At 34.4% G+C, this 16,490-nt stretch overlaps 1 protein-coding gene and 1 long non-coding RNA gene across 2 annotated transcripts; one reads left to right on the top strand and one right to left on the bottom strand.

The window, feature by feature from the left end:
• Positions 1-3,937: 3,937 nt before the first annotated feature.
• Positions 3,938-5,800, bottom strand: LOC143451512 (uncharacterized). Its single transcript, XR_013114861.1, has 2 exons — positions 5,468-5,800; positions 3,938-4,547 (listed from the first exon to the last, which is right to left on the bottom strand). It is a non-coding gene; the product is annotated as an uncharacterized LOC143451512 (long non-coding RNA).
• Positions 4,935-16,436, top strand: LOC143451511 (ubiquitin carboxyl-terminal hydrolase 10-B-like). The gene is made up of 14 exons (XM_076952130.1): positions 4,935-5,095; positions 5,247-5,303; positions 5,507-5,531; positions 5,796-6,653; positions 8,752-8,843; positions 8,992-9,101; positions 9,562-9,703; positions 11,441-11,593; positions 12,251-12,366; positions 12,535-12,727; positions 13,970-14,114; positions 14,365-14,427; positions 14,509-14,630; positions 14,862-16,436. The coding sequence occupies exons 1-14, from the start codon at positions 5,066-5,068 to the stop codon at positions 14,925-14,927; spliced, it is 2,172 nt and encodes a 723-aa protein (XP_076808245.1). The 5' UTR covers positions 4,935-5,065; the 3' UTR covers positions 14,928-16,436.
• The last annotated feature ends 54 nt before the right edge of the window (positions 16,437-16,490 follow it).

The following is a 16,490-nucleotide window of genomic DNA, read 5'->3' as shown; positions in this document are numbered from 1 at the left end:
TTTGAATGTAAAAGCCCTTATCACCTGCAAAATTAACACTGACTTTTCCTGCTGTGTTGTTATGACAAAATAAAGTCGAATAAAGACTTCTTGAAGAAAATATTGTCTACAGGAAAGTATGATTGGACGATTATGTAAATTTACAAATGCTTGAACATTGTTTTGTTTCTAAAATGCATTATTTTAGTTTTTCTTGGTGTCTTACTACTTTAGTTGTCCCTGCTGATAGGAATCCAAAATAGTTTCATACTCCTAGTAAAATATGAACCACATTTATTTGATAAGGCGCGTTGTTCTGAAGCGGTTTTCAATCACAAAAATATGGTATACCTGAACATACATCTTGTGTTGAAATGAAAACAAGTTTATGTATTGTGTTGTAATGAGTGGGCCTGTTTAGCGAAAACTAATTAAAGCCTACACGTCTATTAAAAGTCGAATCTTAAAAATAACTGTTCTGCTTATAAGTTTATTGAAGAATAGAAATTTCAAATATATGCCAAAATACTTAAAAGCGGAGCAAAATCGGTCGAAATGTTGTTTTTAGAACAAGAACTAAGAATTCATTAAACAAAATTACAACGTCTTTAATGGTTTGCATATTTTTAGTACCATTGTCAGTGAACATAAATACAGTACTTTTTTTCGCTGAATATATTATTCTGCCTACTTAACACATTAATTTTGCGCATCTTGTAATGTGTCTATGTTACGCTTGACCTCTGAACTTAGCTTAACTAGCAAAAATGGCTACTCGGCAAAAATCACGTTGAACATATGTTAATCCTAAATGATCGGCATTGTTACTTCTTTTTCATTTGTAATCTGTTGTGGTAAGGTGCAGCAAGCATTAAACTAATATATGCAGTTGGTTGAAACATTGTAAAAATAATTCGTCGCTATGCAAGTTATAGTTTAACAATGTTCATTTCCTTATGTACACGTTCGCTTGCTTGCAGTAGCACTAGCAGAAACGTAACAAGTCGATTTAGTTCAGTCTGTTGGGTAGTTCGTTTTCATTGATGCTGCTTCAATTCCTATAGCCTACGTGTTTGGCTGATAACCTAGGCAAATGTGAAGTACATACAGATTTAATGCATTTTTCCAAAATTTGACATCAAACCAAGTTTACATCCTAGTACGCAAGATTTGTCGAAAGCTATCGTACCCTACTGGAAAGTTTGCCTTTAGTTGACCAATAAATCTAATGCTAAAATTTGCACCACGCCAACGTAATAATTGTTCATTATTTTTTTTTATTTGACTTAAATGTGAGGAACGGAAAAATGTACTGACACAGGTTGTCACAAGGATAATAGCAATGACAATTACCACAAATAAGTCGTGCAAATGTGGCAAGGCCTCGAAGGTAAAAACATGCATTACCATAACATAAAGTGAAAGAATAAAATTTTTATCGTCAGCACCGCCATCAAAACCAAAGTACAAAACACATTAAAATTAAACCAAAGTTAAGCTGATAGTTTGGCAAGACACAAATATGTCACCGTCAAGATTGAACCGAACTGTGTGCTTAAATGGATCAAGAAAAACCCGACTAAATTGACTCTATCCAAGGGACCGGAGTCCCGTTTAGGTGGCCCGTGGAGAGTACGATTAGGTTCTTTTACACAGGTCGGTTATAATATAGGCCATAGGGCATTGGATTGCCTTTACTTAGCAGTAGAAATTGTCGACCTACTTTAATTCTTTTTTAAATTACAACCGTTCTGGGCATCAGATTGGAAATATTTTGTTAGGTGAGTAGCATATGAATTTCTTCACATAATGAAGAAAAAAATTTGTTAATATATTGCCTAGTTCTTATTTTAAAGCGGTTTGAATCCACGCACTGTATTCTTACACATTTTACTTCGCAGACCACAAATCCAGATGTCATATCAAACAAGTCCAATGCGTAGGATTCCAACCACTGTAAAATAAAAACTATGTTATTCACCTGAGTGAAATCATTACAATCCAATCCCTAAAACATTTGTATTTAAAAAACGAATCAAAGTGAATTGACAATTTCCATTATTAAGTATAGGCGATCCAAAAAATCTTACCACCCAGATATTTTCATCCCCCGCGAACTTAGCAAACTTTTCCATCTAGGCCTAGACCACTGAACTTGATATGCCTAGCTCAATGGTATTACCGATACAACTGTAGACCAACTGGGAGTGTAATCAGGCTCTCATATTAGTGAGTCAGGTTTGCCAACTGCTAGGCCGCTAAGCTGTTCTATATAATCCCTACAGGAAAATTTGTATGATGCGCCGGATTTCTTCAGCGCAGAAAATTACTGTTTTGCCCCATATGCACTATTCTTTCTTAAGGTATAACATTGGCATGCTGCAAAATTTTGAGTCGAATCCGGTGTTTCGGCTCGATGTGATAGGTGATAGGTTGATTTTTCATTTTCATCATTGCCTTGTCTCTTAAAGCTAAGGAAAATAGACAAAATAAAACTGAATGCGATCAGTCGTATTTTACCAAATTACAATGGTTGGCACAAAAACTTTAGCTCCGCACAGTTGATGGCAAAAAATACAATATCACATGGTTATCTGGCTAATGGTTAATTTGACATCTCTCAAAGTGCCTTGCGCAGAAAACATAACGCTCGCAAACGAGTTAAGAAAAAAACGAGATCAAGAAGAAAGGACTGAAAAGAACAAGCCACGCTACGCTCCTCACGCAAAACGCGTTGCAAATTACAGGGTTGAAAATAAGGGAACGCAGTAAGTTCTACATAAGGCTTGTCGTGTCAAGGTGCGTGTAGACTAGAGCTGGGGAAATTTGGTCGACTAATAGTGGCTAAGAGCTCTTAACGACTAAAGATTTTGTTAGCCATTAGCCGAAAACGTATATGGAAGAGAGAGTATAGAGCAATACTGTTGGTAATCCATTGGCTCAAGTAAATTTGCTGCTCTGTTTCGGCTATGGTAGCTAACGGCTAAAGAACACCGGCTAAATTTCCACCCCTTAGTGTAGACGCAATTGTAGTGTTTCACAGCATAATTTTTAAACCACAAATAAAGTGTCCATTAATGAACAATAAAGTTCTTACATTGCAGACTTTGCCAAGAATATACGAGTTTACACAATCATAGTAAGTAAAAAAGCATATAGTTTATGCTTAAACCGGTCTTTATACCGTACATTAGTTAGACGTTATAGACTACAAAGCGACTTCCAAAAAAAAGCTTTGTGCTTACATTGACAAGTTAAAATAACAGTCAAAGATCGTTAAACATTTAATTTAGTGAAACTCTGTGTGATTTAACACGTCTTAGGATTTCAAAAAGACCTTGCCAAACTTCGGGCCTGGCACTCCCTAAATTGCTGACAATCTTGCAGTTTCTAGAATGAGATTCTGTTTTGTAAGTGTGAAACTGATAGCCAGATAGTGATGCATTTATTTTTAATGCAAAATTGAATTAAGTAAGTTTTATTGCTAGTAAATGCGCTTTAAAGTACCACTTTTTCCTTCAACATGCAAGGTCATGTGATAACATACCGAGTCCGAAATCGCGGGTTGAATCTTAATGATAAAGATTAGGACTCAGCCGGATCGAGTAATTTTAATTTCATCCCAACCCTAAGGATAATACATCTCACAAAATTTAAGCAGTGGTTTTGAGTTTGCGTACATTGAGTTATTGTTTGAGTGATGTTTAAAACAAATTGAACAGGTGTTTTTAAAGTATTGTTTATGTTAATTTTTGCACCATGTTTATGTTAATATTTGCGCACGTCCATTTCTTCTATATACAGCATACAGGGCTATTAACATATTTCTCAGCCTTATGCACCCATCTTGGTCATACCTAGTTCAATTGCTGCATTTTCGTAGTGTAGTTACGAAAAGAGTAGAAGCACCCTAATTAAACGCACGATTTCAATCAGGTACAGATCTAGAAAATAGGAATTCCGCAAACTGTGTATGTTGCTGCTCTTGTTTATTAGCGCAATTAAAACACTCTTTAGACATGTCTAAGTTTTTTTGCTAATGGTTAATTAAAACAAACAGACAAGCGTTTTGGTACCATCGAGCAAAGTTTTCATTAGAGAAAGACAAATGAACTTTCTTGCAAGTATCCACCACCACCACCTGTTAATCAATCATGGGCCAGATATTCAAGTTAATCAAATTATCCGGGCACACGCAGTACTGGGATAATAATTAAGATAACAATACCAAAATGATGTAATTGTAATCCGTATATACAAGAGTGCAGCAATAGATATCTAATTAATAAGAATGAAATGAGATAACCACAATGACAACTCCTAACCAGATGGTTGTATGACAAATTGCGACCTATCGACTGGCATGGCTGGTTCTATGTTGTTTGTTTTACTTTGCTTTTAATGACGTGGTAATTTAACGCAGTTGCAACCCTTCATGCAGTACATTGTTGTCGCCCAAGTCCAATAGATGCTCATGTCAAAAAGGTGTAGAGCCTTCCAGTACCTCTATACATTCAACGCAGAATGTTCATTGATAAGCCGAATGCAGAAGTGTTTTTCGTAATAACCTTCGAGATAAAAAGATAATTGAAAAAGTTGCATAGTAGCAAAATCGAAATTGGGGAGAAACAAGGTCTGCCTTATCACTAATCTAGTGATTAAAAGAGCACAAGCCCCTCCAATAAAAAGTCATAACTACGATAAGTTAAATGTGTTAAATTGTAAATGTATTCAACTGAAATCCTTAGATTTAAGTAGACACAAGTTTGCGATTTATTTTTGGCAAAAGGATTCTGATTTCTGATTAAAAAGGGTATAACAGTATGTCTTCTCAGGAGATATTGACAACATAGCTTCACTCTACACACAGTCATGATTCTGTGCTTCCAGTATAAGTATGTGCATCATGCTTCCATGTTACTCATTAGTACTTGCGTTGATCCTATGTAATATAATGTTTCTGACATAAGTGGTTTTTTCCTTTCAGCTATAAGTTTAAATTTGAGGACGGACCCTCTAATGACTAAATGATATGACAAGTTTAAAAAGTTATTAAATTAAGATAAGCTGTTTAAGTATAAATACCATGGAAGGCTCCTGCAGTACTCTCTTGGAGGTATGTTGGAATCCAATTAAATTTATATTGATTGTCTTTCCAAATCAATACAACTGTCAACATATTATTTTCACATCCCACATTAAATGCTTGTTACATGTATCTATAGCATTTTTGTAATAATGATAGACCTTTAATTTGCTTTTATCAGTTTGGAGACTTTGAAACAAAGATAAAGCAAGTTTACTTGCACGATGACTGTGTTGAGGTGAGGATCACATCACAACTTTTCAAGTTTATGGAAATGAAATTGTTAAGCTTATTTTTATGCCAATACACTTACCATAGCCCTTAACCCTAAACAAAATGAATCAAGTTGTTTGTAAAATTTCTGTTCAAAATGTTAAATTATTTAATTTTACTTTGACTTACATGGATTTTGTGCAATGTATCTACGAATTATTTTTACAGTTACCACCGTCATGGCCAACAGAAGGTTAGTAATCAAATTAGTCATTGGTAATCTACAATAGAGATGAATATTACTCATGTAATATATTATATTGTATATATTTCAATGTTCTATAAATCGTTCAAAACATGTTTAAAACTACATTGCACTTGAAATATGTTTAATGTAAGACAGATGACTTTGAAAGAATAATATTGTGAAATTTCTGCTACTAGTCTTTTTTCTTTAATGGTCATACTATTATATATACTTACTTTTATATTTATAAGTTAATCCATCCTGTTTTAGATGCAGATCCATGCAAGCTGTCGTTTGTGTTACCTGTTGAGAACAAATTTGAAGAATTAAAACCTACAAACAATAATAACAACACCAAAGACGAGAAAAATACTCCTTCAATGAAAGAAAAAGAGGTGGATGTCATTTGCAATGGCACTTCTTCTGAGGAGATCCTTGAAGAAGTTCCTCAAGAAAAGAGTGTCATAAAGACTGGAAATCCTCTGCCTCGTGAGGCTAACCGTAATGCAGTTGACTCAAATCTCACGTCTTCCGATGAAGTTTTAGATAAAACAACCAAAACACAGCTGAATGTTGCAGAACTCGATGATAAACTTATTACTTCTAAATCAGAAGTTTCAGATGAAATGTCAACAAAATCAACAGAAAGAGAATTTCAGAATCAAAACTCACACGACATAGAAGTTTCCGAAGAAAACAATCCTAATATTGATGTATTAGCATCAGACAAACCCACAGAACCAGACATTGCAAATGGAGTTAAAAATGAATTAAATAAAAGTGCGAAAAGGACTAGCACTGTAAACACAAATGAAACAGATCAGCTACCAAATGGTTCCATTGAAACTGACCCATTTCACAATGAATCAAAAACAAAATCAAGCACGACATGGGCAGGTTTATTTCACAGTAATGCAAACTCAAGTGCTGCTAAACCTTCTCAAATGAATGGCTTCGTTGAAAAGCCAAAAACTGCTAACAAATCTGTCACATTTCAACCTAAAACCAAGATGGTAAGTAAAGATGTTAGGCCAGCCAATAACGTAAGTGCAAGGGACAGCAAACTGGAGTCTGCTGTTATTGAAGTCGTGAAAACAGAAGACGATCCCAATGCAAAAATGCTTGCAGGTAATACAACCTGTAACAACTTTTAAATATATATATGTATATTAGGGATGTGCCGCGAGGAAGATTATTCGGATTCGTGCGAACCCGAATATCATAAAGGTCGACACGAACGAATCCCGAATCTATTCGTATTAGAACCAAACAATAAAATTTCATCCAAAAGTAGTCAAGTCTTGCTTGTAAAATGACGCAATCGATAAACAAATCGCTTCCTTTCGAAAAATAGTGTTTAAAAAAACGATTGAAAAAGCAAAATCTTTAGGAAAACAACCTTCGTTGTAAGTACTGCTGACTCTAGTTTAGCTTTGTCGGGAAACTAAATCAACATTTTTAACAAAAGTCAGTAAATTTATAAGTAATATTGTATTCGCCATAAAGGCGATATTCGGCGAATCTATTCGGGTTTGGATTCGTATCGGCCCATCCCTAATGTATATACATATGTACAGAACATTAACTACTTTAATTTGCCTTCCATTTTCATATCTTCAGAGCTTCATGCATAAAGAATAGTTGTGTATATATTACCGTATGTTTCTAGAATTTCGCTTCAAACAGTTACTAATTTTATTATGATCTGTAGATAGGCCTTTTGTATTTTTGTTCAAAACGAGCAAAGCAATAGCAGCTAAGCATAGGTGTCGATTTTTCAAAAGAAAAAGAAAAAAATGGGAGGCGCAATTGAAAGTTAGGGATTTCCCTAATGTTAGATCAACCCCAATTTTTAAGAGCAACCATCTGCTTTGGTCTACTGCTAAACTGATTGCCCATCGTTAACAACGGATTGAGCGACATCACGTCAGTAAAATACCAATAGTCAGAACATTTTATTAATCAGAAGTCGATACCACAACCGCACAAAATTTTTTATTGATGCTGTTAACAAATTTTCAAACATCGCCAAAACTATTTTCGTAATGTTTTTACCATCATCCGTTATTGTGATGCATCAGTTCTCAAAGGCCAAAGGTTGAACGATTTGCGTATTGTTGTTCATCACAGATTTGAATTGGTAAAACTAAACGTTATGAAGTTTATTTAGAGAAGTAGAAGTTGAAGCTTATAGTTGTATTCGTTCTTTGGACTCACTTAAAAAGTTTTGCAATTTAATACCAGTAACTGACTGGACATATCACCAGTAGCTACATTAAATGGGAAAAATATATTATTATGTTATAGTTGAGGCGTTTTCAGAATCCGCCCCGTGTTACGCTTTCTAGTTTCTTTTATTATCTCATTTCACACTTCAGGCTTTTTTGTCTCACTTCTGCTTGTCTGTCACATGTTGCTGTCACTATTTGCTCTTGCAGCTGCTATCTCTTTATTATCTCACATTATCCCTTCTCTCTTGAGTTTTCTCAAGGTAAGCAAGTGTCACCCCCTCTCCTTTCTCTCTCTCTAAGAAAGAAGTTAGAAACTAAAAAGCAATAAACTTAGAAAGCAATCAGTTTACTCAATAGCTTTGCAGCTTAACAACTAGGGGTGTGCATAGATACCTTGGTTGACTTTTTCAGTAATGACTTTTGCCTTTATGACGGCACGTACACTTGCCGCCTTTTTTTCCATTGCTGCGATCCATTAATCGCAGTCATGGTGAGACAATGTTAATTTTAAAATGATTCAAGCGCTTGTGCGGAGTAGTAACCATCACGTTCAGAAACAACGCATATAATAATCGTCTTCAAAAAGGTTATACGAGGTAAATTGAAACCTTTGTGGGCAATGATCGTAGTCTGAATAATATCGATTCCAAAAATAAGAAAAATTTCGTTTAAAAAAATTGTATGTCGGATCGGTGAAGATAAAAACTGAGGGTGCGAGCATATAGTCTGCCCCTTGAAATTCCCAGACGGGGGATTCCCCCGCCCCGGGAATCGACGCAGCTAAGTATGTAGGACTGTTCTCATTTTTTCAGTTCTAATACAGTATACCTCAGCAACCTAATTAAATCTTTTGCGAGCTATGTACAGTATTGTATTTATATACATTTACGGATCACTCATGAATCCTTTGAAAAATAAGTTGTGTATACATTAAAAAGTGCTACATGATATTAAACTCCGTTTGATAATAATTATATAACACAAATTGTTTTCAGAAAAACTCCATAATTTGGAATTGATATTTAAGCCACAAGCTTTCATGCCGAGAGGACTTATTAACACCAGCAACTGGTGTTACATCAATGCCGTATCCTTGTTTCAGTTTTTCATATGAGTTTATATGCTTAGCATCACTTCTGATTAAGCCAACATTTTTACCTTAGTAGTTAATCAAGAAACCTTCCTTCAAAGCAAAACATATTTGTTGGTTTCCTTAATTATAATAACAAAATCAGACATTGCAAGCTTTATTGGTTTGTCCACCATTCTTTCAACTGCTGAAAAGTCTTCCCATTATCCCCCTTGAAAGGCGTCTAACCACATCCACTCCGATAATGGACAGCTTGTGAGTAGTGTGTTGATTGTTTTTAATTGTTATTGTATAAAAAAGAATTATTTCTTTCACACAACATGAAACTTTGACGAACAATACACTGCATGTCATAGATTGCTTGTAAAGGCCGGAAATATTACTTGGATTTTTGAATATGAGTTTTTGTGTATCAGTTTACTAAAAATCCCTTTTTCAAGGGCACCTTTGTTTGGATCTGATGTATATACAATATTTATGAAATAAAAAAGTTTATATATATATATACCGCAAGATTTTGCAACATATTGGTAAATGGTAATTCTTGAAGTCATATTTCTAAATTTTATACTTTTTTAAAAATATATATATGCAATTGTCAACCAGTATTCATGGTTATACTTGCAAGAAACTTTCTCGATTTATTTTATAAAATTGACGGCTGTATAATATTTTATTGGTGCTTGCAATTTTAGTATCATTTTCATGTTAACAGCATTCAGCTTGCATCTGAATTTCGTCCACTCTCAACGAAAAGAGGTTACCAGTCAAATAAGGACATCAGACAAGGCAGCCCCTTCGAACCAAGATACATTTACGATATGCTTGTTCTTATAAAGTCATCACTTTCAGAAAGGGTAGGTTGTAGAGTTTGCATTTGCAAATTACAGTTCATGTGTTGGTTTCAATTTTTGTGTAATATCTTTTGGTCGATCAACTAATGAACTGTAAACAAAATACCTACCCTTTTATAAATTGGTAACCTGTTAATATCAGTACAATCACCCTCCCACTCCACAGGATTTGTCCAACAAGTCTTTATGATCATTTACAATTGAGTAGTCATGCAAAACCAGATTAATTTGGATGAGCCTAACTGAAACACTCAGCTTTAAAAAATTCAGCAATAACACACATAATGGTAAATCCCCCGATGTGATACCAAAACTCACAAAAACTTTGATGGAGAAGCATTCTGTTAACCTTATAATTCCATGTGATATACATCATAGCATTTTTTAATTTTGTCCAGAGTGCAGAGTTTCGTTTACAGATGAATGCTGGATGTAAGATTATCAGATAAATGCAACTTTAACATTTAAAAAAATTAATGGATGTAACTAAGTGCAACACCCAAAATGTTTAATAAACAGTTTCAAAACTACTGTATTAGCAAAGCCAACAGGGTCGAACGATGCCTGTAATGACGACATAACTGATCGTTTGAAACATCATGAGGAGGACAACGCAAGCATGTTCCAAATTTATCACTTATATTACCAAATGAATACAATTTAGGACTAAACCAAAGATGGGCAAACTGCGGCTCGCCGACACGTACTTTGTGGCTCTTCTAGCTGATTAGTAATATCCTTTATTGTTCATTGTCCATGCAATTTTTACTGTATTTGTATTTACACTACTGATTTTTCTGCTCGCTACTGTTTGTAGTTTTCCGCAAGTGACTCTTTCATTGAACAAGTTTGCCCACCCCTGGCCTAAACCAACTTGTTATGCTTAATTAAAGAGCGTGTTGTGGTATGCAAAGTTACAGTTTAAAACCTTGAAATTCTTGCTATTTACTTTTATTTAAAAAGAATTATATACTTTAAACGTGGTCACTAACTTGATACAATTAATGTTTTGCCCCACCCCTCAAAATGTTTTCAAAAGGAGCCACCTATGATCACACACATATATTGGCAGAGCCTTTTTATCACTTGTCTTTGTCTTACATAAAGTAAAGATGTCATAAAAAAGAGGAAACAGTTGTGCTTGAGTGATTTTGAACCTATAGACCAGCAACCTTGATGAAAATCTTTTCCACAATTTAGAACAAGAGACCCTTTCTCTTATTCTAACAAGTGATAAAAAGGCTCCACCATTATAATGTCAACCTTATAATTCCATGTGATATACATTGTAGCATTTTTAAGTTTTGCCTGGAGTATTCATTTACAGATGAATATTGGAGGTTAGCACTTACAGATTAATCAGTCTTTCATATTTCAAAACTACTATATTAGCAAATCAGACAAGAACAAACAAATGTTTGTTATGACTTCTTTATCGATCGTATGAAAAATCATGGCTTAAATGGCTGAATGGAGACAGTTTAAGCTTAGATCAACTTGTTATGTTTTGCTTATGAGCATGTTCTGGTGCAAAAATTGACACTTGAAAGTTCTTGAAATCCACTCAATATAAAGCATTTACTTTAAACCTAGTCACTAGCTTAATGTTATTAACATTTCCCCCAGATGTTTTCAAAGGTAGGCGCCTTTAAGTACAATTTTACAATTAAAATAATATTATGTTAATGTATCAGATTTCCACACTTCTCCGTTTTTAATCGTCGGTTTGTACGGAAACAGGGCGCACAAGAAGATGCGGAAGAATTTCAGTCCTGTATCCTCAATGGATTGCATGAAGAGATGACCAAACTTTTTAACAACCTAAATGATTCTGGAATTTCCTCACCTAACCAGCAACATGAAGAAGTGGACAATGCCTATGACCCACATCAGGTGATTTTCTAACTTTTTGTAATTTTCCACTTATATAGTCTAGAGCATTATTGTGTAAATACTGGAAATATAGGCTGTGAGGTTTTGAGGTTTTGAGAGAAAAATATGAATAGAAGTACGTTACATGACATTAATGATTTTGTGGTGGATTTATGTCAAATTAAATAGTTGCTATTCATTTTGAAGTTGTCATGACTATGCCGGCATGCAGGAACACTTGACTTTTTAGCTGAGTTACAGTAATTGTATGCCCTCTGGAAATAAGTTTTGTCTGGTACATTATATAGTTGAAGGATATATGCATTTCAAAAATGCAGGAGTTAGAAGTGTGGTTATGTCAATAAGACCATAACTTTTCTGTATTCATCATATTGTGTGAAACATCAGGAATATATTTCTACTTTATCTCAGATCTGTAGCACATACATCATGCAATTGTTTCCTATTGTTGGGTTTTTCACTTTTAAAACATATTTTAAACATGTATATAAAATTTAAGTTTGAGACACCAATACAAAAGTTCTCCATTACAGAAATTACTTTCAATTTAAAATTGCAAACATTTGCTATAATAACAGAACTAGCAGTAGTTCTGTCTAGAGTAAGCAAGAACTTCTTTTTTACATTAGTTAGAAGCTTGAATGTATATGGTTGCAGATTGCAATGTACGAAGACATGAATGGTGGGATCGATGTTGTCAAAGACGAATGGGAGGAAGTTGTAACAACCAAGAAAAATCGCAGTGCTGTGACAAGAAGAGCTGACATAACAAAGTAAGTGTATCTATATACCAAGTTTACATCAACACTTCATTTCTTGTGAGTTTGGTAGCAAAACTTTAATAGCACATGCCGTACTCCGCTTCTTTCGTCACTCATTTGGTGTGTGGGGCATGATTTAGTTCACTTCATTTTTTCACTTATTTTTTGTGTGCTCTGTAGGACACCGATATCTGAAATGTTCCGTGGTGAACTCTGTACAACAGTCTTTCGACCTGGCCAAAAGGCTTCAATTTCGTATGAGCCATTTTTTTCCTTGCCACTCCATGTTCCAAGTGAACATGCATGGACAGTCGACGAGGCACTTTATACACTTACTGGCAAAGAAGCCTTTCTGGAAGAAGATGAAAAAAATGTAAGGATGTGGAATATTTTATAACATGTTATCAGTTGTCGCCTTGTCATGTTTTATGTCAACTGACAGTATTTGATTATTAGTACCGATAGTGTTATTACCAGTAAACTGCCTCAATCATTGTTCTTATTTAGCTCAATTCTCAAATTGTATAAAATTGTGCTTGACACTGGAATAAGGTTTTATGAGAAAGTCGCATTTATTTTTTGCTATGATATGATTTTTGAACTCGTAATTATGAATATGTCTTGAGAAATCAATGCTTAGGAAATTGAATGAGATCTATTTAGGCAAATTTCAAACAAATCTATCACCGTTGCTCTCGGTTATACTTAGTATACAATGTGCTTAAAACATAAACAAGAGTTTATCCAGAAATTTTTGCACGTTTTTCAGTTTAGGTAACAGCAAGAGTTGAGCAGCACACACCATGCCATATGATATCAATGTGGCCTGGTTAATAAGTAACCAGTGCATAGTTAGTTAATACAACTCAGCAAAAGTCATTGAAACTACGCTATAGGGTAAATTTGTTTAAGGATATCTTAAGTTATCTCTGAAGCGCCACACTAGTAAGCTCTTTGGTCTACCCACAATAGGTTGTAGTTAGTGAATTGTTTCTGCTTATCAAAAAAAGCATTTTATCCTTAATGGACAATTAAATTGCAACTTTTGTTTTAATAAAATTAGCAGAACTACAAATAATTAATTGCAAAAGCTTTTACACCTACAGGTACTCTTTATTGATATAGTTTAATACCTAATAATGTAATGAAGCATGAGTACAGGTGATTTTATAACGTCTCTTCATCTTGATTTAAAACTTAAAATTTCAATGTTTGCTTAAACCATGCAAAGTAAATAGCTCAGAAGTATTTGAATTGATTCCAGCTATAAGTGAATGCTGCATATAAGTTGTTTGTAGCTACATCCAATTATCAAAATCACTCAGCTATGGTTTAAAAGCTTTTATAGTTTAGAACTCGCTAACATTTACCTTTGAATACTGACTCCTGTCAAACAGTTTTTTTGTGCTATTATATAGTTTGTTCAAATTTGATATCTATTAAACATAATAGTAATGAAAGACCAAGTTTAATTTTATACCTAATGCAATTCAAAACATTAACTTTTTAACATTTTAAACTTTAACATTGTTCAAACTGTCTTGCTAATTTCTCATTTTTTGTTTGAGTAATTAAATGCAATTTTGTTCACGATCTAACATATTAATCTATGCAGACTGATGCAACGAGACAACAAACCATTGAAACCCTGCCCCCAGTTTTAATTCTTCATTTGAAACGCTTTGTTTATGACAAACAAGGAGGCTCAAAGAAGATTGATCGAAAGATGGAATACAAGACAGACTTGATCATCAACAAAGGTATGAAGACAATTGAAGTGAATTGTGCAAACCTAAATTGTTCCGTTTGTTATGCGACAGCTTCAGCGTCTACCCATAACAATTCGAGGAATAGTTGCAAATTTATGCTTTCATTTTTTATGCAAACAATTTGGCTTATTCTTTTTACTGACACAGTGAAACCGGACTATATTCCAGTAATTACTCCCTTACCAAGGGTAGTTCATTGTGCAATGTTTTTGCCCAACTTACACTCCCTTCACTTTATTAGATCTCTTATCCAAGTCTGGAAGAAAATACAGTTTGTCTCAGAGATCCTACAAGCTTTTTGCAGGTAGGTGACATTGGTTTTCCGGGCACTGTTGAGTTAATGCCTCACTTACATGTTGTTTATAAAATGTGATTCCCAATGTAGTCGTCTATCATCACGGAGAGAAGGCAACAGGCGGTCACTACACCACCAATGTTTTTCATATTGGAATGAGCTCATGGCTTCGTATAGATGACCAATCCATTTGGCCTGTGCCTCATAATGAGGTAGTAAAAAGCACTTATTAAAAATTAACTTTTTCTCATGTGATGCGTTGCCTTTCTTACAACGAATATATTTAAGATGTGATTTGTTTATTTGCTAAGTTTGGATTTTAAGTCAAACAGGAAAATTACTGAAAGGTATCGTGACCTTGTCATTAGTACAAGACATCCTGAACTACCAAGTATTTTTTACCAAAACTTTGGAATTCTTGTTATCAGTTACTCTGTTTCTAGGTCACACGCCACAACTCAAACCGGACTGCATACCTCCTGTATTACAGAAGAACTGACCTTGGCTGAACTCGTACAACTAAGCCATCTAAAAGAACTATCTTTCTCTCTCTTCAATGTAATTTTGAACAATTTATTTAAATGTCTATTGAACTACAACTGACCTGTTTGCAAAATGCAACTGAGTGTATCAGAAAGTTTCTTATTGTGGATGGAAAGATTTTCTTGTCTTACAGTACATGGAACAATTCTATAGCCATATTGTTTTATTATTCGTGATGAATCCTCAACAGATTAAGTCAGAGACCGTGCATTACATAAGCTTGAGTTACTTTGCTTTTGTGTCATTTTCACCATTTTGTGATGAGAGTGATGCTTGCTTTTGCAACCTTTTACAAGTTTGTTTTAAGCATCTTATTTTATTATTCAGATAAGTTCTGACGCGTTGTTTAATGAATTACATACAACAGCATTAGAAGAGCATAAGGACGAGCTATAATATGCAGGATAATGCTTTCCTTAATGTCATACGTTTTGAGGTGGCATTTTTAAATAAGGAATAATGAAGATAAGTGCGGAGCTTATCCGTTTATATAACTTATCATAGTGCTCTCCTAATTTGCTACTAGTGTGTAATCGTCATAGCTTGAATAATTATGATAAATGTAGTCGCTTCTGCATTGCAATTATGGTGATTTTTCTTTTGTTACAGTCAATTTGTGCATGCTGTATACATTTATGGCACTCAGACCCTATTTCAGGATTATTGGGCAATATTTAATCCCCAACTGCACCCGAGCATGAGAAACCGTTGCTGCAAATTATACTTCGTCTTATTACATATTTAAACAACACATTTGTGTTGTTTGCAACAGATCTCTCAATAGAGATAAAAAGGTTTTATTGTCACTTGGTTTTGAACCACGTGGATTATATTTTGGTTGTGATACATAAAAAACGCTAATGTTGTCGTTTATACTGGAAATGACATTATCACGATATCTGCGTTTTATTGCACTTTACAAGTAACACATTCAGCTATGAAGTAAACATACAGATATACCGCCTCAAATGACACCTGCTTTGTCGTTCCCTGCACCTATTGCTTGGCAGTGAATTGCAGAGTTGCTTTCTCTATCTGCATGATTTGTTTTTTATTTTGTTTTGCGTTATATATGCCGTTTATAAGACTGGCCCGTTGTGACTTAGCTGTAGATCTTCCTCGCTTTATATGATGTTAATGTGTGTAATTGTGACAAATTTGGATAACAGACAACAACCTCAGCTGCTAAAACATGTCTAAACAATTGACTCCGTTAGACAACTCCCTCTTTTATAATATGTATGTTGCCATATTATATATCCTTATTTGCAACTTTCAACAATAGACACCCAATGGATTTGAACTGAATCTAAATCCTACTGTTTATTAACACTGGTTAAGTGAATGTGTTCAGCTTACTTTTTGACGCTTATCTACCGAATAGCATCTAGATTTTGCTGCTAACTATTGAATTAATGATTTGTAGAACGCTCATTGATGATTACTACATGGCAATAAAGCTGAATCAAGTGTGACTGAGGTTTATTGAAATTGAGTTTCAAATTAGTGCAGCCGAGCAGTAAAAAACT

The sequence above is a fragment of the Clavelina lepadiformis genome, chromosome 4 (genome assembly GCF_947623445.1).
Source record: "Clavelina lepadiformis chromosome 4, kaClaLepa1.1, whole genome shotgun sequence".
In the NCBI taxonomy this organism is placed as follows: Eukaryota; Metazoa; Chordata; class Ascidiacea; order Aplousobranchia; family Clavelinidae; genus Clavelina; species Clavelina lepadiformis.
The sequence above is the reverse complement of the archived record's forward strand: the minus strand, read 5'-3'. Positions and strand labels throughout refer to the sequence as shown.

Bases quoted from the DNA above. Each gene is read 5' to 3' on its own strand.
- LOC143451511 (XM_076952130.1), top strand. From the start codon at position 5,066: ATGGAAGGCTCCTGCAGTACTCTCTTGGAG. The intron at 6,654-8,751 runs GTAATACAACCT...AATTGTTTTCAG, and splicing joins CAATGCAAAAATGCTTGCAG to AAAAACTCCATAATTTGGAA. The intron at 11,594-12,250 runs GTGATTTTCTAA...ATATGGTTGCAG, and splicing joins ATGCCTATGACCCACATCAG to ATTGCAATGTACGAAGACAT.